This window comes from Castanea sativa, chromosome 7 (assembly GCF_040712315.1).
Source record: "Castanea sativa cultivar Marrone di Chiusa Pesio chromosome 7, ASM4071231v1".
NCBI classification, from domain to species: Eukaryota; Viridiplantae; Streptophyta; class Magnoliopsida; order Fagales; family Fagaceae; genus Castanea; species Castanea sativa.
The window spans coordinates 14,777,386-14,803,003 of NC_134019.1; the positions used below are offsets into that span (position 1 = coordinate 14,777,386).

General features: G+C 36.1%; 1 protein-coding gene across 1 annotated transcript; it reads right to left on the reverse strand.

The window, feature by feature from the left end:
* Nucleotides 1-409: 409 nt before the first annotated feature.
* LOC142642946 (uncharacterized) lies at nucleotides 410-25,618 on the reverse strand. The gene is made up of 20 exons (XM_075817411.1): nucleotides 25,360-25,618; nucleotides 25,164-25,288; nucleotides 24,814-25,062; nucleotides 21,314-21,413; nucleotides 21,157-21,231; nucleotides 19,277-19,375; nucleotides 18,633-18,749; nucleotides 18,384-18,499; nucleotides 18,073-18,172; nucleotides 13,325-13,683; nucleotides 12,638-12,968; nucleotides 11,521-11,732; nucleotides 9,282-9,500; nucleotides 6,581-6,767; nucleotides 5,917-6,167; nucleotides 4,394-4,486; nucleotides 4,163-4,264; nucleotides 3,164-3,521; nucleotides 1,507-1,644; nucleotides 410-1,381 (listed from the first exon to the last, which is right to left on the reverse strand). Exons 1-20 carry the CDS (start codon nucleotides 25,489-25,491, stop codon nucleotides 713-715), a joined length of 4,032 nt encoding a protein of 1,343 aa, XP_075673526.1. The 5' UTR covers nucleotides 25,492-25,618; the 3' UTR covers nucleotides 410-712.

The following is a 25,618-nucleotide window of genomic DNA, read 5'->3' on the forward strand; positions in this document are numbered from 1 at the left end:
TATTATACTTGAGGAGTAATTCTTAAGTTCTTCCAGGTAATAACAAACCCATTAACTGGGAAAACTCCACTGCCCACATCTGTGTTGCAATGGTGACCACTGGAACTCTGAATTTTACTTTATATCTTCAGGCAAGTAGAAATTTCTAATGCTGGCAGACAAAGCAATCAACCAGCACACCTATTAGCAAAACGTGCTATGGGTATGTCAGATTTTGTAACATGGATTGAGAAGAGTTCGTGTTTGAACATGTTTTATCTCATGATGTACTTTCATTGGCAGTTTCTGAATAAAATTCACAGGTGTGTGTGTGTGTGTGTGTGTGTTTTAGTATATGTTTTATGTAAGACAATGATTTTCCTCCTAGTACTGAACATTTAGATATACAAAAATACAAAAAAGGAAAACGAAATCGAAATAATAATTTTCATTCATCAATACAAATCAGCTACAGTAATTTTTTTTATAAAAATGACAGCAAGATATATCCAATTTTCAGGAACATTACAGAAGCCTGAAACATGTAGCAAATTAATTTTCTTCTTTGCTCTTCAAATTACATCAGACAGCAAAGCCTATTTTATACAATAAAGGCAATGAATACATCAGACCAATCAGTAGGGGGGGGCAAAAAAAAGCAAAGACTAAACAAAACAAAAAAAAAAAAATGTATGCTCTATGCTGACATCAACAGTTTAGCAGAATCTGCCATTCAAGCAAGTGGGTCACTCATTGGCAATGTAGTCGGAATACTTGTTTCAAGAATCTCTGGAGCCTGGGGTGGGGCCCCTGCCAGTGTTGAGTTAATTGTAGATGTTTCTGGCACAGTTGCCCCTGAAGGTACTGAATCTGGATCACTCACTGATGATGCTCCAGGGGCTCTATTGTCTGGAACAGGTTCGCTTGATTCCGACTGCAAGGGAGTACTCATTGGTGCTGGTGTGGATTCCGACTGAAGTGCAGCACTCACTGAAGCCTCTGTGGATTCTGACTGAGGCGGAGCACTACCAGGTGTGGATTCTGACTGAGGCGGAGCACTACCAGGTGTGGAGTCTGACTGGAGTGGAGCACTCACTGGTGTGTTAGCAGGAGGTGCTTCTAATAGCAATTGCTTTCCTTCTTGCTGTTGTGAACTCTGATTAACAGGGGCTGGTTTTTTCTGAGCAGAAATAGAAATGGATAGAGATGTCATCCCAGGAGGAAAAACTTCAATTGGTGGTTTCTTCCCTGCATCACCCAAACTTGTAAGCTTGGGTTCCTCCAGGGAAGCCAGAAAGGCAGAAGCAGCATCTGTCTGTGTTGATGGAGTATGATCAACCTCCTTCTGCAGTATTTTGTTCCAAGCTTGAACCAAATTCTTCATCGTCGGTCGCCCATGGGCCTGGAGATATTCACACAAGGTTAGGAAAGTACCAAAGTTCGGGTTAAAACTGTTTATATTACCAACTCATAAATAGGCATTATGCAATGCAGAATGAAGGGGAGGGGAAAACAATAAAGTTGTACATGTGCATGAAGCACAGCTTCAGCAAGCATCCCAGTATCCTGCCACGCCTTTTCCATAAGAGCATTGTCTCCCAAAACTGCTGCTGAAAATGCTGCTTCACGTCCCAGGCCAACTGAGATCAAATTGTTTACCAAACCCTGCAGTACATAAATGAAATCTCTTGTAAGGTAGGAATACAGAAATAAAGAAATCCATTATGAAGATAAAATCAGAATCATTCAACATCATGACTTGCTAAACATCTGTGGCACTGATGGTTGAAAACAAAGTGAAAAGACTTGATGCAATCTTTATTGTAACTGAATTTTTATTCATTTAAACAACAAAATGTGAGCTGTCTCATGAAGGAGCCATGGAAGCCATATGACCCCAATATCTTTTTACATGGTGAGGCAAGAAATTTACCAACAGGTGGAGGTGGACCGAGAGATTCAAAATAGTACCCTTAAGCTTAAGTACTAGCAATTATGATCTCAATAATTCTTTTACTATCCTCATAAACGCTAACGATGATACTTTCCAAACGATCTTGATGTTTCTGCTCTGATCCTTACAGATTAAAGAATAGTCCAACATTTCTTCCTTTGCATCACACACAATCCAGAAACATCAAACTAGACGTAGAATCCTTCTCCTTTCAGCTTAATCCCTTCCGTGGTGACCTAAACCACTCAACATTCTGACTAAGACAAGGAGACCTACACTATGATTCCCATTTCAAAATTTCAAAAACTGATCCAACACTATGGTGACTTGTCTTACTATGCAAGATTGTGAATATTTTTCCTAGCCACAATATTAGCTAAATGAACACAGATCACAATCTCCACACATTAGTATTCTTCATCCATCATAGGTTTGCAGGTTCCTTGTGCAAACTATGATTTTTCTAAGATATTTCTGAACCTCTAGATGACCTGTAGGCTCATTCTGGCCTCAATTATCACCTCATGGTTTATCCAACTCCAAGTAGCACACTCGTGCACAGGCACAATCCCACTAGACATGACCAAAATAACTAAAATGACTTTGTAACTGCAGTTATGCAAAGGGTTATTTAGCATCCCCTTCACACCCATAGAAGGAAAAACTGAAATAAATAATACTCTCCGTCTCATTATACATATAACATTTGAAATGGCAAACTCATTTATAAAAACGTAAATAATAAAATGATGATCATTCTCAAATTTCCTTTACTTTTATATTGGAGGTGGCAAGAATTTTAATAAAGATTTTGTTTACATTTGTGGAAAGATAATTTTTTTTATAAGCATTTAAAAAAAAAATTACCTTTTAACAAAGGTAAACTGAAGAAGTATGAACTCTTTATTTCTGGAAAGCTACATATATTTTGAGAAACCCAAAAAGGAAATTAACATACATTTTAAGACAATGGGAGTATGCAACATTCATTGTTTTAAAAAATAGTAACAAATGCCACCAGTAGGTTTCAAAGACAAGCTCAGCCTTCAACAGGTTCTTCTGGGGGAGAGAGGAGGAAATGGCCCGGGGAGAATGGGGGAGGGGGGATGCCATTTGGGTTAGAACTTATCGGCATTATGCAAATTAACAATGATAAGATACTTATAACATGCATCAAATAGCTCAAGCATAAAACATGCAAGAGAATCACTCATGAACAAGACTGCTTACATTTAGCCGGGTCAATTCTCCGTGATTAGCAAGACGCAGAGATAGTCCCCTCAACTCATGACCCTGTAAGGCTCCTTTTACAGAACCTGCAGCAGCTAACCTCTTAAGAGCTTCACGAGCAATTTCACCTTGTGCAGTGGCATCCGCAGCATCAATAAGATCTAGAAATTCCTTTGCGAATTTCACAATTCCTTCAACAGCTTCCACAACATTTTCTTTCTTAGTTGTTAAACTGAGAATGTCAGTCATATTGAGCCCAGGAGTATCTTGTCCTATATCCCTGCTGTTGCTCATTGTAAGGAGGCACTGAAGAGCTCTTTTTAAATCATTGCTCTGCATAGCCAGATCAAATTCCAACCTACAAATCATAGAATAAAATAAGAACATATTTATCTATGCTTACAAAACAAGAACTTAAGAAATCTCCGTATGGACGTCATTTTTAATTACTAACATAAGTACATAACCATGATTCTTTTTTAGAAATTTAAGAAACTGGGGTGAGAAGTAGATGCGAACAGATCAGATTTTGCCCATGCATCTTACGCTAGGAAAAGAATACACTACCAGTCAACTTTTCCATTAACTACAGCTGAGAATAACCAAAGAGAACAAGAAATGGGGAAAAAAAGTTTAGAAGAGAGTTGCAATGTGTATTCATTCTCCGTAGAATCTTCTTAGATGAGAAGTCATGAATCACAATGCACGAAGAATCAACATGGTTTTGCTGCACTTATTTGGCGCATAGTCACTTTGGAATGACATGAGTTTTATTCTAGTCATTATTAAATTTATTTTTTATTATCAGGATGCATAAGTGTCCAACAAAGAAAAAAGGTTCGTGCGAAATCAACCACACTAACAGATACAGGAATCTTTTCTACCACGGATAAAATGTTCTTCATACAAAAGAATGCTGTTGCACAGTTTGAAGTATAAAAAATAACAATATGCATTGTGATCTAAATCAGTGGAGAGAATAATATTTACACAGGGTACCTCTTAGATATTCCAGGCAAATGAAGTGCTTCAGTAGCATATCCCATCCCTAGCATAAATTGTGCCAAATCATCATGATGTTCTCTGCCAAGCCTACTAGCCCTGCTCAAGAAGAAAGTACATTGTAGCATACCTAGATTTATATAAATATGTAGTAAAACAAAGAGGGAAACAATAAATAACAAGAACGACAACAACAATACTGCAAATAACAAAAACAAGAAAAAATACCATTTCACTGCACTAACAGCATCTCCATAGGCAGCAAGACACCGGCAGCGAATACCAGGATGGCTAAGAGATAAGGCATGAGCACACATGTACCTTACAAAGAGAACTCACATGTAAAATATTAATCTGCAACTAAAAAGAAACTGTGAATAGATCACTACATAAATAATGTAGAAAATTAAAAGGTCTTTTAAAGACACCTGCCCCTTTTTTTACAAATACTCAAAACTAATTACATCGGTAAGAATTGGTGGTTGCAGTACACAGAACAAACTGTATTTAATGTTCATCTCTATCGTGGTAAACCAAGCTCTTAAGGGGGTGGTATTAGCACAGATTTGGATCCTCTCCATGTCCAAGAGAAATGGAGTGTGTCCATTTAATGGTTAAGATTTGAAGTGGAGTAAATGCAGGGTCTAGATTGTGGAAACTCATTCAAAAATTTACAACTCTAGTATAGTTAATCATAGTTATATTTTAAATGAATTGGCACAATCTAACTTTACATTTACTCCACATTAAATCTTACCTATTAAATGGACACTCTCAATTTCACTTGAAAATAGAGAGGATCCTTATACTATTATCAAAGAACAAGCCTAAGCAAGTGGGAACAATAGTCTATGCTTGTTGGAGGGGGCTTGCAGTCAACATACTTCTAGCCTCATTTGGAATGTATCTCCTCAATTTAGAGAGAGAGAGGAATAATTTAACTTTTAAAGGGAAAGGGAGATTTATTATTTAGATGAATTTTATATGTCTGAATTCTTTGTTTATATATTATTTTATGATTTGCCTATGACCTCTAGCTCAACCAGCAGATTGATCACATAATCAAACTTATGGATGTCTAGGCTTCTTACTAGCCTTCCTTTTTGGATGATCAGAGCTATAAACATTTTTGTGCATTCATTGTAAAAAAATGCCTGGATAACACATACATGGAAGTAATTATGTAACTGTGCAACATATAACAGTGACATTGGCCATATTTTTAGAGAGAAGAGACACCGTTGGAAATTTTGTTTGACAATTAGTTAGTGAAACTTGAAACAAGAAGAGGAAGCATGCATATAAGCCCAGGCTTGTGCAGGCTTGGAAAAACTTTCTCTAACAAAAATGACAAGTGGTACAATTAGAAAAGTTTCCAGTATGATTATTTTTAATAGTCAGCTGTAAGTTTGTAATCTCAGGAGTTCTGGACAAAGGCTGTAACTCTTAGGTCTTAATTTGGGTCAAGTTTTGTAATTGGGTCCTTAGTCCTTAAGTGTGGTATCTAGTACGAGATTCAGTGAAAAGCTGTTCAAACCTTCATTCATATAGATTTAATTTCATAGATTCATACACAGGAACTATGCCACAACCACCAATAGGGTTATCAAACATGCTTGCATTGGATACTTTGAAAATTGGGATGAACTTATATGCTAGAGATTATGGAGTTCTCTGACTGACAGGGCATCAGTACACTGTGTTTGGTATTGAAACCTTTTTTTTTTTGTGGGGGGGTGTTGTTTAATTACCTATCAATCAGCCAAAGAACTCCATCTCTGACACCCACCACAACCAGAGGTCCAACTGGTCGTTTCTGCTCTGTTGGAAAACGAGTAACAGCCACAGATACCCCTCCACCACCAACAGCTATCTCATTAACCTTTCTGTCTTCAATTGGATTAGGTATTGCTGAATCATCCCCATCAACTTTAGATTGTTTTGGCAACGTTAAATAAGGTGGAATAGAAGGAGCATGCTGAAAAGAAGCTAATCGCACCACCTGAAAAGGAGACAAATTTTTTTACTAAAAGCAAATGAGATCTATTCCCGCATGGATCTTTGGGCAATTCACAATCCACAGCTCATTAAAAACTATACAGAAACAAAATGCTGATGAAACTCCCAAATATTAACATCCTGATGGATCTACATTTCTTGAGTCATCCTAATTAAACTTAAGGCTTATTTCAGCATTTCTTCCTCTTGGGGGAAAAAAGTATTATGTTAAACTAACCTAATAAATGTTATTATTTAAAATAAAAAACTTAGTCTGTAGAAACTTAGAATAAATTTCAGAGGTTTTTGCCAAAACAAGGTGCCAAATCCTTCTAGGCAACTAAAGGAAAAATAAATTATCAATTTACCATTTTCCCCAATAAGAAAAGGGGGTGGGGGGACTAAAGATTTATTAACCTGTAGCATTGGGGGCCTCAATGATATTCTTTCTTGTGTAAGAGACTGGGGACCATCCACTGTGATTAGAGCTAAATCTCCATGTTCTGCAATGGCTCTTGCTTGTGCCTCTTTCAGTTTCATCTGCTCTTTCATCTTTCTTGTTTCTATGTCGATGGGTGCTACTCCAGCATCCACAAAAACACATCTGAAAAACACAGCACAACAAATTGGCATAGAATACTTATTGATCAATTTCAACTCCATTACAATGGTTCTTGCTTATTATTTTTGGTGGTCATAGTGATGCTTATTACTGATGAAAAATTACTAAAATGTAGTCAACAAGATATAATTACTCCCCCAAAACAAAAACAAAAAAAAAAAGGAACAAGTTTGCCTAGCTATCTCCTTCCAACCCACCATGTGGCAATCGAAGAAATCATCTAAGTGTGGTTTTAGTCACATGACTTTTTAACGAGTCATGAGACTTGTTTAAATAAAACAGATGGATAGTCTTATAAATTGTCATGTAATGGGTTGAAAAAAATAGCTCCAAACTTTATCCCAAAAAAAAACAAAAGTTTAAAAGGACGGACCTTAAGAAAAAGGGAAAATATGAAGAAGAAAATACAAATTTATATGATATACATCAATGTAAATAATAGGAGAAAGAGGGGGGGAGGGGGGATACAAAATACTCTAACAAGAAGCCATATAAGAGCAAATACAATACCCTAAAACTCACTGCCTCATAGATGTGAACAAATCTTAGTCACAAAATTGCGGAAAAATAATATGTTCCACATCCTCAAACATCCATCCATATAGTCACAAGCACTGGAAGAGAACTATTGAAATGCTTGTTTACCAAAATAATGATATATTAAAAAAAATGTATTTAATTAAATTGCTTAATTATAAAGTCACACAATATTCATAGATATTGTGTATATAAAGGAATTCTTATGGACAATGCATCTCTCTTTGGGGAAAATGTCTTTTAAATACAAGATTCTGAAATAAATATCTAACCTCGAAAAGTGAAAATATACACATTGGAATTTTCCTAAAATACCCTTAATGTTTTTCAAAAATTAAACAAGATTCCAATAAGGGTATTTACGGAAGTTAGTATTTCTACTTTTCATTAATACTTGTGCCTTTTGAAAATAATAATAAGTAAAGGCTTCTTTACAAATGAGGAAGCTCAAATACATAGGAAGTGTATCAAAACTACTCATAGTGAATTAAAACTTAAAACACAAAAGATCTTTTCTTTTTTTTTTTAAATGTGGAAAGAATACTACCTAAAGCGGTCATCTATTCATACAATGATCTCAAAAATAACAGCTTTATTACATGCTAAGGACGTTCACCAAAGTTGCGAAGAACGTACCGGAGACCATTTCAATTTGGTGAGGGAAACAAGATATTTCTGTACCAATCAATACCAGTGCATCGTATTATTATTATAAAAATTCCTTTGAATTGTCAGAGCTTAAAAATTACCATCCTAAACACAGTCTAGGCCCAATTGGTTTTGTTAATTCTTAGGAATAATACATTGTCCAAGAGACAAATTTTGGCCCAATGATATTACTTTTATTAACAATTAATTTATTATTTAAACTTGGAGTGATTCTCTAATCTATAGCTTTACCTTACATGTGATTCTTTATTATTTATGAAAAATTACAAGTGAGTCTTCACCTTCAAATCTTCTCCTATTCATATCTAACAGTCTTTATCTTTTTCTTTTTTAAAGTTTGGCCTTAGATATTTGATAATCTGATGTAAGGAGCACCAAAATTATTTCAAATTTTATTTTTGAATTTGGAACTAGTTTTCTTTTTGAATTTGAATTTCAAATTTAGTCTTTAATGCTGAGGATTTTATGGGATTCAATTGTGGTTTGATTACATATTTCCATAGAAATGAAATCGTGGAAGCCCTATTAAAATATTGGCTCTTGTAATCGTGAAAACATTACAATTTGAATAAGATTTGTGATTGGAAATGTGTTCTCTTGTTTGGTGGTGATTCCAAACACCCTTAGCTAGTGGTGATGCCTAGGGTTTGTTATGTTTATCTTCTTTTCCTCTTTTATCCCTATTTTCCTACCAGTGTCCTGCATCAATATCTTTCTTCTTTTTTCTTCAGCTTCTCCTCCTTCACAGATGCTTTTCTCCTCTTTTATTTTTATTTTTATAAGAGAATACTTTATTAGAAAGAAGGATCCTCAATTGCAAGTGCCTTTAAAGAATTACAAACGAATACCCATGAGGTCCAAAAAATTAACAGTAGAACTACAAGATAACCCCCAATTGAAGTACAATATTCTTTAAGTACAATGGTATGAAATTCACAAGCATTCAACACCTTCATTAACACAAAGGCCATTTAAAACCAAAACATCTATTTTGAGACAGGAGTCTCATTTTCCTTATTTATTGCATAAACTCATTTTATGAAACAAAAATGTGGATTATTTATCTTTTCTTAGTATTCAAGTCCCAGGCAAGGGCACAACTAATATAAGATTGAACTTAGTGATGACGTTTTTTCATCTTTCCATATTTTTGAAATCATAGGTTCCCTCTGAAAAGAATAGAGCATATAACTAAAGCCAAAATTATATAGTAAAAAATGTAAAAGCAAGAACCATCGCCACTGGTGTTGAAGAAACCAAGAAACTATGGGATCAGAAACAATAACTTACTCGATCGTAGTTGGTGTAGCCACAAAAAGCTGTCTACGATGCCAAACAGCACTAGTAGCACAGGGAATTGCAACATCTCCTAGATATCTAAATTGAGGGCGCAAAGAAGAAATGATAATGTACTGCTGATATGCAAAAGCACAATACTCGACAGTTTGGTCCCATGCAGTCCATTCTGGCTGTGGCAGAAGACCACCCACAGGTTGAAATGTTTCCCAACTGCAATTGTAACAGATAAATTAGACATAAAAATAAAATCAGAAGGCAAAGACTCCAGTGATCTTATTGAACAGGACAAAACCAAAGTGTGTGTATACATATATACATTATACAATAGTAAAAACCATTTGGCAATCAACAAGCAAAATGAATCTAATGTGATGCAGGAAGATGAGAGACATAGAGAGATACTTATAGAAGATAAAAAGAGAGTTTGAGTGTGGTGGAGGAAGGGAAGCATACACGTAAAAAAGGGGTCAGAGAGGCTTGACAAGTAAAGGGGTTGCTCATGCTACCTCACATTATATGACAGACCAGAAATGTCATCATTCTCATTAGAAATAGGTGTAATAATTACAGTATATGGACTTAAAGCATAGACTACATTATGCTCTTCCAATTGCACATAAAATTCATTGGGGAAAAAATTAGAAATAAATAAATTTCAGGGTTCTATGTTGAAACAAGTGACAACTACCACCAAGGAAAATTAAAAACTTGAAAAAAATTAAATAAATTAAGTCATAATAACCTGCTAAACTACAGCTTTAAGATACCAGTCTAGACTTCTTCTTTTCTTTTTTTTTTGATAGGTAAAAATAATATTATTTAAAAGAGATTATGTCATGAAAATAAACATGAAGTAGCCTAAAGAATTACAATGGGGTAATATTTACATATGAGTTATGAGTTGACTCTATAACACTATCAGTAAGACCTGATACAAAAGGCCACTCATAAAGAGAACTAATGAAGGTTGCTTGTATTTGAGAAGACATGCACTCCACATCTTCAAAAATACACCAATTTTGTTCCATCCATATAGTCCACAACAAACAAGAAGGGATAAGATTCCACATTTCCGAATTTGGTCCATGACATCGCCACTCAAATAATAAATCAAGAAGCTTCTGCGGTAAAACCCACTTAACCCCAAACATCCTAAAGATAAAACCCCATAACTCAAAAGCCATGCTACAGTGAATTAAGAGGTGATCCACAATCTCCCAGCTACAACAGCACATACAACACCTACTCAACATTGAAAAGCACTTCTTTATGAGATTCTCCCAAGTGAGAATTTTTCCCCAGTCGTTGTCCACGCAAAGAATGAAACTCTCTAAGGTGCCTTGGTCCTCCATATGGCCTTCCAAGGAAAAGGCAAAGGTGTTGAGCCTCGCAATTTTTTCATAAAAAGATCGCATAGTGAACTCCTCATTATTCATCAACTCCCATATCATCCTATCATTCCTTCCCCAAGGGGAGTATGAGAGTCTAACAAATGGACAAATGAAGCCACTTCATCAATCTCCCAATCATTAAAATTTCTTATATATTCCACATGCCAATTCCTACTCCGCTCCTCCACCTGTCTCTCCAATAATGATTCCACATAAGCATTCTTATCCATGACAATTTCAAACAGTACAGGAAACATCAATTTTAAAGGCTGATCCCCACACCAATTATCATGCCAAAACCGAATTCAACTACCAGAACCCACGACAAACCGAATGGACAGTAAGAAATGACCCCCCTTCATTCTAATGCTCCTCCAAAACTCACAACCATGAGTACCTTGAACAGGTTTTGATAACCATCCACCCCATTCCTCCCCATATTTCACAGTAACAACCTGTCTCCACAATTTGTTTTCCTCCAACCCAAACCTCCATAGCCACTTTCCCAACAAAGATTGATTGAAAGTGGTAAGTTTTTTAATCCCCAACCCCCATAAGCCAAAGGAGTGCATACCTTATCCCATTCCACCAAATAATGCTTAATCTTATTGGCTTCAAATTGAATTTTATAAGTTAGGACATTACAACAAATGCCATTCATTTATATATGCCAGCTCATCTTAATATCCATTCAATCAATTAAATGAACATGCGTGCAGTAACTTCACAAGACTGAAAAGCATTAATGATAATGGAGGAAAATATCAAATATTGGCATCGCTACATCTATAAATGAAATTAATAACAAACAAGTTCAGCAAAGTAGTCATCATTCACACCTGTAGAGCTGAAAATTTTGTGCTGCAGCATCACCCGGAGATTTATGAGAAGAAAATCCATCATCAAATGTGCTAAAAGACGAAAGTCCACCTCCAAATCCAGATAAGGGCATTGACTGAATTGTTGAAATAGCTGTTGCAGCAACAGGGTTAATTCTCCTTGATGTTCGATAGGCAACACCAAGTAGTGCTCCCCCATGCAAGCCAATTACCTGCAAGAGATGATTTTGAGTTATAGACGAACTCTTACCATGCAAGAAAACTCAACCTTTCCAAGATGAACCCTTCAAGGAGAAACCTACAGAAAGTAAGCAACATATACAGCAAAAGGCACATGAAGTATCTTTCTTCCAAATGGCACAAGTTTAAAAGAAGAAGAATAAGTACAACTAACTTCCCTAAATACCCTTCACTCTCTTAATGGTAAGCACAACTTTAATGAGTTTCTTCTTGCTCTTTTTTCCTTTATTTCCCCAAAAAGAAAAGGGTGATGTGGGAAATGAAGATAAAAAACTTTTTTTCAACAATGACATGGAAAATTACTTAACATGATGCAGTAATATAAGCGTGTTAAATACCCAATCAAATAAAGGAAAAGAGATCCTACACATAAAGAAAATATACCAGGGTAAACTAAGTAAAAGCAAGAGTTGATCAATTGCAATACAAGAATTTTCCTAAGATTCCACCAGTTAAGTGTTACGCATTGTGTCCAGATTCAGTACTAAGTATATTCTAATGAAATGCAATAATCTCCCTAAAATGAGAACTTCTAGACAATAGCTTAGTCAACCAGTTTTGATAAAAATTGAAAGAGCAATAAATTGTCATTGTGATTTAAGTCCTTTCAAGTTATTTAATTTTAATTTTGATTTAACTTTAAAAATTTAATGGGTGTTCCCAGGAAAGCTTAGACCGATATGCATGTACATTTGGATTTCAGAAATTCTAGAAATCTACATTAACATCAGAAGTAATGTTTATCAAGTTTAAGCATACACACAACATTGATCATAATTGTGGAAACAAGTAAGAAGAAATGACTAAAAAATTTCAAGAATCAGAAGCAAATGTAAGAATTAAAAGAAAAGCTAATAGCAGGGTAAATGAGAATAACCGGTTCACTGCGGCCACCTATAGATCTCATTAATATATTTGATGTCCCATCATCCAGCAATATACGAACTTGAACAGAGGCTGCAGCAGCAGCAGAGGAAGCCGCAGCTGCAGCATGAGCAGCAGCTGCAGCAGCTTCTTTTGCTTTTCTTGATGAGCCACCTTTAGGAATTATGGGAATTCTAGGAGGTAATGTTGATTCCAATATAGCAAATCTGTCAAAACATGTATCCCAAGCAAGAAGCCTTGCACTGCCTGAATCAACAATTGACCAGTCACTGACCTTGTAGATAGAGAAGTAAGGGATATCAGGCCACACAATTGAAAGATACCTGCAATCGAATTGTGATCAAAGAGCTATTAACCATGAGACTACACCACCTCCACATCAATAGATCTAAAAGAACCACGCAATGCTATTTTAGAGTACAAGACATAGACAGATATAGAAAATAAGATGAAGTAATTATGGCCCTTGCAATTAAAATACCATTCCACCCCCCAATCCCCTCCTCTCCCCCAACCCAAACTCCCTCTTCACACGACACAGTGGAAACGATGAAATAATGAGTGAATTCAATGCAACCACAGGTCTATGCTTACAAAAGTATCCCCTAGAAAGCTTCAAATTGACACATTTGAAAAACCAATATCAAAACTGCTAGAGCAAAAGTCAGAAGCAACTTACTTCCCTGAACTGCTTACAGAAAGAACTGAATATGAATCATGGGGAACAGGAGTGCTGATGTGCTTTTTAACTTGCTTGACAGGTAATGGTTCAAACGAATCTCCCTTAAACCTTCCAGTTTCTGATATGGAGCTATTATTTCCAAGAGATGGATTTGCTGTGTTGGACAACTGAAAATTTAGCAGCTTTAATTCTTTTTCAACTACATACACAGCAGAATGCTCTCGGCTTCCTGATGGTGTCGGCAGAGGAGCTATAGCCGGAAGAGACCTAGAATCAAACTCGCAGACAATAACACCAATATTGGTTCCAGTAGCAACAAGATGGGGCTGCAAAGGATGTGCAACCATACAATAAACCTGCATACAACAAATGAGCGTCAACCCTGATATATTCAAGATAAAACAAAAATATTTCAAATCGCAGTGCCCTGGCTCTTATGTGGATACTAATACTTTGAGGAGAAAGAGGAAAACACATTTTTAATTGTGGTGAATTAAATTTTGTTCGATCGGTTCTATGCTCTTAAGAATACTGTATGATTGGGAAAAAAAATTAGGTAGGCTTCATTATTATTTTTTTTTTTATGATAAGTAATATATAATTCATCAAAAAGAAGTGCAAAACGGTACTATCCTTGTACACAGGATGTATACAACAGATATAGCAAGTAAAAAATAGAAAGCAGCAGCGAGCTAAATAAAAATACAAAAAATGAGAATTTATCAATTGAAAAGTAAATCATCTAAAAAGCCCACGAAAGAAGTCATAGAGGAAGTATAGGAATCGGAATTGCACTTGTAAGGAGTCTTCAGAAAGAGGAACTTTAAATGTGGCAAGGATAACCCTCTCCCTCAAAAGTACACTGATTCCCCTCTTTCCAAATGCACCAAAATGAGACATAAAGGAATTGTTCCCCACGCTTCTCCACTTCTAATAGCGTCCCCTTCCAAGCATTGAACATAGCAAGTACTGAATCAGGCATTACCCAAGTGACAATGTGACACCACTAAGCATAGTATTCAATCCCACAATTCCCCAGCAACAGGGCAATGTAGAAGAAGATGGTCCACTGACTCCGCATTGGATTTACACATTCTGCATCAATCCGTAATTATAATTGTCCTCTTTCTTAAATAATACATTGTCAAAAATTTTCCTAGTGCTACAGTCCAAATGGAGAAAGCAACTCTAGGTGGGGTTATAACTTTCCAAATGCATTTCCAAGGAAAGGGGGTGGATCTTTCATCCCCTAATCAAAGCACTCTATAAAAACTTCAAACTCAAAATCCTTGCTTTGGTAATGGGAGCCACACCAATCTATCACTTCCCGCCTCCATTGTAATTCATTTTGGTTTTTATTACTCTTTAAAATTTTAGAATGTAGGTATCTTTTGTAATATTTTTGTTTGTTCAAATGTTATTACTTTTTTTTTTTTTTTTTATATGTAAAAAAGATGTATATTCAAAAAACTAATATATGGAAAGTAGTACATAGCATATCAAAAAGTACAAAAAAAGAGAGAAAAGCAAATATATAAAAGAACTAATTACAAAGAAAGAGAGAGCTAAGTAACAAAGGGAGAGAATCACTAAATGTGAGTCCCCAAGCCCTAGACCAATCAAAAAGGGAACCAGTAAAGAGAGCAAGCAGCTGGTCATCGGATCTATTTAAGTCTTCAAAAGTCCACCAATTGCATTCCCTCCAAATACACCACATCAAACATAACGGAACTAAATTCCAAATGTTAGATGAGTGCTTCCCCAACCAATTCCCCCGACCAAATAGAAAATATGCCACCAAACATGAGAGAACCCATGAAATTCCAAAAGTTCTAATGACAAAGCTCCACAGCCGACAAGCCTTTCCACAGTGTAACAACAAATGATCCACTGTCTCCCCATAACAATAATACATAATGCACCAATCAACAAAATCAAAGCCCCTAACCTACAAGAAATCGCCAGTGAGAATCCTATCCCATGCGGCTATCCAAACAAAGAAAGAGACATGCCACCTTTCCATGGAAAAACAACAGAAGAAGAACCACATAACTTGTGATCAAATGTTATTACTTTTCAAAAGACACAGCATACGGGTTAGGATCAAATTACACCTAATGCAACTTTTGTCAATTTCACACCAGTTTCTATTAGATTATATTGTGAACCAAAATAATTTACTAAATATAAAAGATAGTTAGTTAATTCGAGATGACCAATGCCTTGGAACTTGAGAGGAGAAATAGACATTTTTGGTTAATTTTCTACTTCATTCTCATTAATGCACATTCAACGTAGATAAATAGCCAATGATGAGATAACCTCATCAACAAATCCTAAAATATAGGTACCAATCCTATCCTAAAACATAGAAATTAATTTAAATACAAATAAATAACAATACTAATCTATCTAGGAAGCTTTATTCTATCACTAAACTAAATTCAAATAATTTATCTAGCACTCAGTTCATAACATTCCCTTCCCCTTTATGATGAATCTTGACCTTAAGATTCTGAAATATGGAAATCGATACTTGCTCACACCATATCCTTCTTCCTCAATTGGAGAAAACTCGACCTTGAATTTCAAAGTGTTGAAGGATAAGGATTTGGATACTTGATACTTGCACCAATTCTTCAACCACATTTATGAACAGAATAACCTTGATTTTCACATCCTTGAACTATCGGGAATGACAAATTCAATGTGTGAAATTAGACTAGGCTTATTGAAATCACGAGAAGATCCCTTTGATCTATCTTTTCCACTTCATTGATCCTTTGATCTTCAAACACAATTTGTATAGCAAGTGCATCCTCCAACGTATTACTCTCAAGAATTATTATTTTTTGATAAGTAATAAAGATTTATTAATATCAAAGAAAGAGACTTGAGTACACATGAAGAATACGGGGGTATACAATCAAATACAAAAATTACACAAATCAAGTAAATCAAGAATATAAAAGAAAGAATAATTGCTCAATGCTGACAACCAGTCCATTAAAGTTCTAAAAAGGAATATCTTGAGATCTGGCATAGTTCTCTTATTATCTTCAAAACATCTGCTATTTCTTTCCCTCGAAAGACACCACATCAAACAATGGGAAATAACCATTCACATATGACCATTCCAATGATGAACAAACCGACCTTGCCAGAAAGCTAGAAGTTCAACAACCAGACTTTGGCATAACCCAAATTACTCCAAATAAACCCAAATCCATAGGCCACAGATCCATAGCAACCCAATGAAGAAAGAGATGGTCAACTAATTCATCATTACACTTGCACATAAAACACCAATCCATAATCCATACCTTTTTTCCCTTAAATTGGTCAGGCTTTTTCCCAAGGCAGCAGTCTATCCGAAAAAACTACACGCAAAGGGACCTTCTAGAATTATTGGTGATGCTTGGAGTACAAAACTTTGATTATCCAATCCAATGAAGAAAGAGATGGTCAACTGATTCATCATTACACTTGCACATAAAACAACAATCCATAATCCATACCTTTTTTCCCTTAAATTGGTCCGGCTTTTCCCCAAGGCAGCAGTCCATACAAAAAAACTACACGCAAAGGGACCTTCTAGAATTATTGGTGATGCTTGGAGTACATTACTTTGATTATCCAAAATTTCATGGGATCCTTGTACTTTTGATTATTCTTTGATTTCCAAAATTACATTGGATTGTTTATCTAGGATCTCTATCATTTGATCCCATGAATTTTGCATCCTTGCTGTGCTTTTGGACATGTTCTTGGTAATATCTAACATTTGGTTGACAATCTCCAACATGCTCTCCATTCTTTATTTGTTGGGATTGACGCTCTTGATAGGTAGATTTTTTTTAAAAATAAAAATAAAAAAGAAAACTGGTCTGGGTAGGGGGGAAAAAGGGCTTTGTTAACAAATGGGTCTTCAAATATTCTTTGGAAGGTCACAGGTTGGGCTATATAGGATGTTGGTGTTTTGGTTATCTAGGCTTTGATGAATTGGGTGGTCTAGGGCTCGTAGATCTTGTTGTTTCTTGAATTTTATTTTTTATTTTTTATTTTTGGCTGGGTGTTGCAGCAGCTGCTTGGAAGTATATGGTAGCTGTTGTTTGGCTTGGGTTGCGGATGGGAGGAAAGTGTGTGATAGTGTGGTTGTTTGGCTACAATACCAAATAGTGTGAATCGGAATAATTTACTGAATATAAAAAATAGTTAGTCAATTCAAGATGAACAACCTCTTGAACTTGAGAGATGAAATAGACATTTTTGTTAATTTTCTGCTTAATTCTCACTAATGCATTTAACATACATAAACTGCCAAGGATGAGATAACCTCATCAACAGATCCTAAAACATAGGTATCAATCCTATCCTAAAATAGAGGAATTAATTTGAATGCAAATAAATATCAATACTAATCTATCTAGGAAGCCTTATTCTATCACTAAACTGAATTCAAATAATTTATTTCGCACCCAAGTCATAACAGATTAATATATACACACACATACATACATAACAGAAGCATGCACGCATACATAAATACAGGAACTGAAGACATGTCTAGAGGAAAACTAGTCTCTTTAAATAAGATTGGTTTGGTAAGACTAGATTTATCATCAACATGTTTTCCTCCTATGACTTGTAAAAATCTGATCAAGGCTTTTCTAAGGAACATTAAACCAGGAATAACACTTCTGGTAAGTCTCATACAAACAAAAGCTGAAATTATAGCTACATACCCTAAGTTTCTTGCTAGGTGCAAGTACTTGCGGAGGGACTAACGAGGAAAGTTCACACAATGGCCGTGTAAGAGCTGAATAAGTTGGGTGTTCAATGGCCCTGCCAAAAATCCAAAATTAGTTTTAATATCCTCCAAAATAATTAAAACAGAGAAAGGCGCATGGTCTTCAGATCATATCTCCTCCATTAAATCATATCCAACTCTTTTGGATTGCTGCACCAATCATGTTACATAATCCACTGTACTATAAACCAAGGAAAAGAACAAACTAATGGAAATTTGCAATGGACAAGGAAAATATATGCATACCAGATATGGGAATCTTTCACACATGTCAAAATATCGAGGTTTGGAGCTCGAGGGTGGCACCAAGAGGCCACACTATGGCAAGCCAGTTTTGGAACAGGTTTGATACGCCGCAACTCCTGAGAAACGAAAGTGAACAATGCCCAAAAAATAAATCAAAGGAAAAGCTAACATGCCAAAGCTACAAATTGCAATAAAAAAAAATATATACATTTCACAAAACTTGAAAACATCTAGGAATTGATACAATACCTTAAACGAGATTGTGTCCCATATAGCTAATGTCTTATCTGCACCAATGGTAATAAGCTGTGGAGCTCCTGCAACCACTCTAGAAAGCTCAACCGCTATGACCCCACCGTCATGTGCCTAGATGTATCATATTTGTATTAGAAAATGTCCCCAAATTTTACTGTTTCAATGAAACAGAATCTATGCCTCACAACCAAGTAAACATGCATGTGTCAAGTTCCTACTGTCATGAACTCAAATTGAATATAAAAATCACCATAAGAAAATAAAAGGGAAGAGAAGTTAAAACAAAGTCCAAAGTTTTTTATTAAGTTAAAACAAATTCCAAAGTCAACTATTATAATTTTTCTTTTTTTTCCCTATTAGTTAACAGTGCAGGTAATGCTATAAATTTCGCACTGTATTTGGTTCAAAATTACCATGTTAAATATCCTAGATTGGTATCAGAACCCAACACAACGTCAAGGTTTACACATAGCTTTTATTCAAATGACAACACCGAACAGGCCCAAATCAGGAAGGCAAAATAATTCATGCTTGAACAAAGCCATATTAAGGAAAAATACTTCGACGCCTATCACAATTCAAATATCAATTATCTTGAAAGAAAAAAGTAGTGCAATGAGAGGATAAGGAGATAATACTTTTAAGCTTAGTTTGGGTACAAGTTCTCGTGAATCTTGACTATGATCTGCACTCCAGAGTACAAGTAAACCATCACTAGCACCAGAAACCAGAAGTGCCTACAATCAAAAGTAAATAAAATTACAAATTATATAACAATGTAAAACCATAAATGAGCAAGCATGCATAAATACACAAACACATATACATTCTGCACAAATTCATTCCATAAGCTCACAACTTGCCACCAGGTAAGCACACATGAACGCATATATCCATGTTTATGTAAAAGTGAAATGTATTAGTTTGACTTCAACAACTGAAACCAATTTAGATACATCAGGTATTAAACAAATTTTATAGAATGAATTTGTGCATAATGTATTAGTTTGACTTCAACAACTGAAAATAATTTAGATACACCGGGTATTAAACAAATTTTCCGAACTCTCAACCATTTTCATCACAGCATAGAAATTTATGTATACAGACTAAAATATCTTTGACAAGGTACAAACGGCTGAAAAGTTTGGATCAACTGCAAACTAAAGCCTTGTAGCAATTGTCCTAAAATTGTTCACAGGACTCCACTACTCCCCTTGAACTCCCCCCCCCCCACCCCCCTGTTCCTGCCAGCCACTGCTTCCTTGTTTGTCATCTAAATTCCAGGAGCCTTGATGTCTTGCTAATGATATCAATATTTCCATCCCACTCTTTTTTTGAGGACTACTTGTCCATTCAAATTTATTTTTATTTATGATACAGTTTGTATATATAAAGAACTAAAACATGGTCGCTGCCTTCATTAACCCCCCCCCCCCTCTTCTGCCACACAAAGAAGGGAAAAAGACAAATTTAAGACTCTTGGATGCCTGTAAAAGCAACATCTGCACATATAAACTCAGATACTTGCCCATCCCATTCTTTTTTAAGGGCTACTTGTCCGTTCAAATTTATTTTTATTTATGATACAGTTTGTACATATAAAGAACTAAAACATGGTCGCTGCCTTCATAAACCCCCCCCCCCCCCCCCTTCTGCCACACAAAGAAGGGAAAAAGACACATTTAAGACTCTTGGATGCCTGTAAAAGCAACATTCTCTGATACTTGCCCTTTGCTGGATAAACCTCTTGTATGAGATGGAAGTCATTCAAGAGTCAATGAGTCATATTTGTTGTTTAATTAATACACATACGCGCACACACCCAAAAAAAAAGTCATGCTGTTGTAAGTTCTACATTTTGGAGCTCATACAAGTTGATGAAGACTTTAGAAGCTAATTCTTTTTTCTCGGACGCCTTTGAACTTTGGAAATTTAGATTGCAATTGTTTATAATTTCAAAATTCCTCCAACTCCCCCTTTGCTCTTTTAAGGCTTTTCTCCCATTTACAAAGATTACAGGCCCATTTTGCACTCTCAATAATTTGTACTTGTAAGGAAAAACAAGGATAACTCATCCAAAATGTAGAGACACTGAGACACAGTATGTATGTACCTCTATGCACCTCTGCATTTGTACTTGTTATGAATATAATGTGCCAATGTCAAGCCACAATAACATGTAATTCTTAAACTATCTGTGCAAAATCTTCTGACTCAAACTCTACATTCCACAGTCGAAATTTTCTACAAACTAATGTATTAAGAACATGTTTTGTCTCATGTTGCTATTAGTAGTAAGAATTATCTCCAAAGTAACACTGCAGGACCAAATGAACTTAAGGGATAAATAGATAATCAAATCCTATGAAGATTCAGACATTGCATCATCATTATTGAGTTAACTCCAGTATTACAGAGGCCTCTAGACCAAGATCATAAAAAAAACCTAATAGTAAAGAAAATTGAAAGATAATACAAAGTAATGTAAATTACTTCTGGGAAACGGATGTTATACCTCACCAGAAGAAGCCATGAAGGTCATTAAACAAGAAATTGATCCTTTATGACCTCCTGTGTACCGTCGCACAAGCTGCAAGAAACTAGTATTATCACAGAACGAAAGAAACACTTGATCTAAATGTGATAGACCAACAACATGAAAAACAGCCAACCTTCCATGTAATCATTGAAAGCACTCTTATGACACCATCTGATCCACCAAAAGCAACAAGAGGACCATCACCACCAACGGATCTCGAAAGGAACTCCATACTGCAATAGTCAAGAAAAGGAAAAAGGAAACAGATTATAATTACGTACATTAACACGATTTTGGGCCCATTTGGTTGTGGTTATTGGGGGGAGGGAATGGTTTTCGGGTTGTTTGGTTGGGAGGGGAAAAGAGAGGAGATTTTGGTGGGGCCCAAGAGTTTTCTCCCCGGGTGCACCATTTGGGGTGATTTTGGAATCTCCCAAATTTGGGGAGAAAATGTGGAGGGAAGAGGGGGCTTGATGCGAAATTACCCATCTACCCCCATCTCCTCCCACGTGTATGGTATTGGTTTTCTTTTGTTTCCCTTTCTCTTTGGTTTTTTAACTTTGACGTTAGTTTTCTTTTTCTTTTTCTTTTTCTTTTTCTTTTTTTTAAATACTGACAGCAATTTTTTTTTAACTATTAATTTGTTTTACGTAATAGGGGCATGAGAGTAAATTCATAAAAACTATATTTTTTATCCTCTCATTTTTCTTTTCAACCAAAACAAAAGAATTTTTCATCCCTCCACTTTTCCATCCGCCCAACCAAACACACATGAAAAAAAACTAAATCTTTTCTATCCCCCCACTTTTCCATCCCCTCATCATTTTTTACCCCCACTAATTCCATCACATGTAACTATTGTTTGATCCATCATCTCCATTAAGTAGACTCTTTCAGCACCACTGCATGGAACTAACATTAAAAAACTACTTCAAGGTGTCCAAAAATCGAGTTGATAGAGTAATTCCTGTAGCATGTCACAGGCAAGAAGATGTGGCAAATGAAGGTAATTTTGGCACAACTTGCTATCATATAATGCCTTTGTGGGTGGAAGAAAAATACTGAATTTAGTTCTTATTGCTAATGAGTGTCATGATAGCCAAATAAAGAGCAGTGTTCCAGGTTTGATTCGTAAGCTAGATATTGAAAATGTTCATGATCATATTAATTGGGATACTCTAATTACTTGTTTCAGAGAATGGGATTCGGTGATAAATGGAGGTGTGGATTCTCTTATGCATTACTACAATCCAATTTTCAGTGTTGGTGAATGGTTTCCCAACAGGCGGTTCAATAGTTCGGGGTATTGAGGAAAGGTAATCCTTTTTTCACCTTTAACCTTTATCTTGGTTATGGAGCTATTGAGTATGATGTTATGAAGAACAGAAGAAAAGGGTTACATATTTTGTTTTAGTGTTGATAATGGAACACTGATAATGGTCTTATGATCTCACACCTATTTTTCACCAATGCTATTGATTTTTTTTTTTTGTAATGTAAATATGGATCAACTCCTTTATATTAGAAACTGTTGACATGCTTTGAAGTTGTAACAGGTTTGAGAATAAATCTGAGCAAGGGTGAAGGGGTCCCTATAGGAGAGTTTGGAAGTTTGGTGAAATTAGCATATATTATCGGTTGTAAGAATGGGAGTTTGCCAATGAATTACTTAGGCATGTTTCTGGGATCTTCCGTCTAGGCGAAAACAATGCAGAATCCCGTTCTAGAGAAAATGGAGCAGAGATTATCAAGTTGGGAAAGACTATATTCTTGTCGAAAGGGAGAAGTTTGACACTCCTGAAGAGTATAATCTAGTTTACCAATATATTATCTCTCCTTATTTACCATCCCAACATATGTGGCAAACTTTTGAGGAGTTTATTGAGGAATTTCTTATGGAGTGGTCTGGGAGTTGAATTCAAATTCCACGGTGGATTGGAATATGGTGTGAAACCCAATTGCCAATAGGCATTGGGGGATATGCAAGTTAGGCACCTTCAACCAAGCTTTATCAAGTGAGATACTACAGCATTTTTTTTTTTTAAATTTTGACTATGTAAGTAGCTACGGTATTTTGGGGAGGAAGAAACCCGCTTGTGGAGACAAGTTCTAACGGAGAAGAATCGGGAGGATGGATAACGAAGCAAGTTAAAAGATCCCAAAGATGTAGCTTATGGAAGAATATTAGGGTGGGGTGGGATAGATTTGCAAGCCACATGTATTTTGAGGGTAAGGTTTCGTAAACCGAGCAAGGTTTTGGCAAGATAGGCGGTGCAGGGAGTCAGGGACCAACTTTTTGAATGACTTGTACCTAGAGTTGTACACTATTGCAGCTAACAAAGACAGTTCAATCACTTCGTTCTTGGAGTGTTGAAATGATGAGAATGTGAGCCATTGGAATTGGAGTCAGTTGATTCTATGATAGAACTACTATATTCCAATATACCAAAGAGAGAGGGCTTTGATAAGAAGAGGTGGAAACTGAATGTTAATGGAAAGTGTGATGTTCATTCTTACTCTGCCATATTACAAGCCTTGAGTGAGAATTATTTCCTAGGAGAAGCATGTGTTGCACCAAGGCTCCAAAGCGGGCTGCGGGCTTCCTTCTTTGTGTGGACAATAGCTTAGGGGAATATTTTGACCATTTATAATTTCATGAAGAAGGGAACCACTTGATAAATCATCGTTGAATGTGTAGATGCAGTAGGGAGACTGTGGACCATTATAGAAATATTGGGACCTAGCACATGCTTTGTGGAGTTCCATTTCTTGTGTGTTTAGGGTATACTGAATGATAAACACTCTTTTAAAAACTCCCGGCAAACACACACATAGATTTGTTTACTTATCAAAAAAAAGATGCTGAAGAGGGTACTTGATCTTCTAACTAGATGGAGGAATTGGTTGCTGAACACTCTTTTGTTTGGAATTTTTCCCCATTATGCCAAATGTGCTTATTAAGAAAGGAGCAAAACCATCTCACTTTGGAGGTGCAATTGAAGACTTTTTTCATTAGATTTTTTACTTGAATGGTCTTAGCGAAAGTAATTCCATTTTAGAGTTCATTGAGTCTCTTTCATTTGCTTATAATTCTTTAAAGCTATCTAGCGTATTATTATGTACACAAGTTAGTCTTTAACTTCAATAGATCTTACTTTTCAACAACAACGACAATAAACTCCAAAGAGTTGTCGATAATATGACAAACTAATAACATGCTCTTATGTTATGATCCTAATGTCTCACATGGATTAAGTGTTTATAAGCATTGATCCTAATGCCCCACACGGATTAAGTGTTTATAATCTCTTAAGCACCCTCCCCTTACAAGCTGGTTTTTAAGGGTGAATTCTATCCATGGGTTCCTAACATCTTAGAACTACTTGAATGGAAAAAGCCATTTCACAAACTACGGCTATCAGCTAGTCATCATTTGTGTGCTCTTATCACCCCTTGACGCGCTGAGCAATCATTTGTGTGCTCTATAATGAAAACTGAAAAGGTTCATCCAAGTCGAAACAAATAGATTACAAGCAAGGGTGCCAACTTACATATTGAAACAAAAGCAAATGCATAATTTGATAGATTATATTAAAAAACTAAAGCATCAATAAAACATTTTGTTTGACTTGCCAGAGAAGCGACTTGTTGTCAAGTTCTTGCTTGGGAACATCACGGCCGCGCATTGTCACCAAGTCCAAAAATATGGCTTTATTCTCACAACAGATGACTAGAAAATGCCTTCCTTTCGTGGACGGAGGCGGAGAGTTAAAAGGCAAAGCGAATTGATTGACGGCGGAGGGAGCCTCGGCTGCAGCAGAGCGGTTACGCCATAGTTGCCAAAAGCGCACATCATCATCATAAAAATTCACCTGCTTAACACTTGAATATGAAAAGAAGAAAGTAAAACATGTAGCCATCCAAAGAACAAACAAACAAACAAACAAATGCAGCAAGAATGCATTGAATTAATCCATTTTTACCTGCCTCCACGCATGGCTTCTATAGGTTTTCCTTTAGGCTCCGATTCGCCTTCAGCAAGCTTCTCTAGTTTCGCACCGACTAAGCGGCGCTCGTCCACGCCGCCGGCTTTGAGCTCATAAATAACCTGTGAGAATTGAATTGGATTTGGATTTGGATTTGAGAGACTAAAATGAAAGGAATGGAGAGAAACCATACCTGGCGATGCTCCCAGTTCCAAACAGAGACGTGATCTGAGGCATCCGCAGTTACAAGCCATGGATGCGTGGGATGCAACTCGATCTTCACTATTTTATCATTCGTAGGCCGAAATGCTCTCAGCCGTAACATTTTCTTCTCCTCTTAATTTCTGGTGGATCCAGAAAAGTACAGCCTGAGATTGAGACTGAGAGTAGCAAATGCAAATCTGATTAGATTCACATATGCAGTAACACTTCCGATGGAAATTATTCAATCT

What these genes read in the sequence shown, in the direction of transcription:
- LOC142642946 (XM_075817411.1), bottom strand. Translation starts at nt 25,491, where the DNA reads ATGTTACGGCTGAGAGCATTTCGGCCTACGAATGATAAAATAGTGAAG. An exon ending in GAAGCCATGCGTGGAGGCAG is followed by an intron (nt 25,063 to 25,163) that starts GTAAAAATGGAT and finishes TTCATATTCAAG; the next exon opens with TGTTAAGCAGGTGAATTTTT. An exon ending in TACCCAAACTAAGCTTAAAA is followed by an intron (nt 18,750 to 19,276) that starts GTATTATCTCCT and finishes TGATACATCTAG; the next exon opens with GCACATGACGGTGGGGTCAT.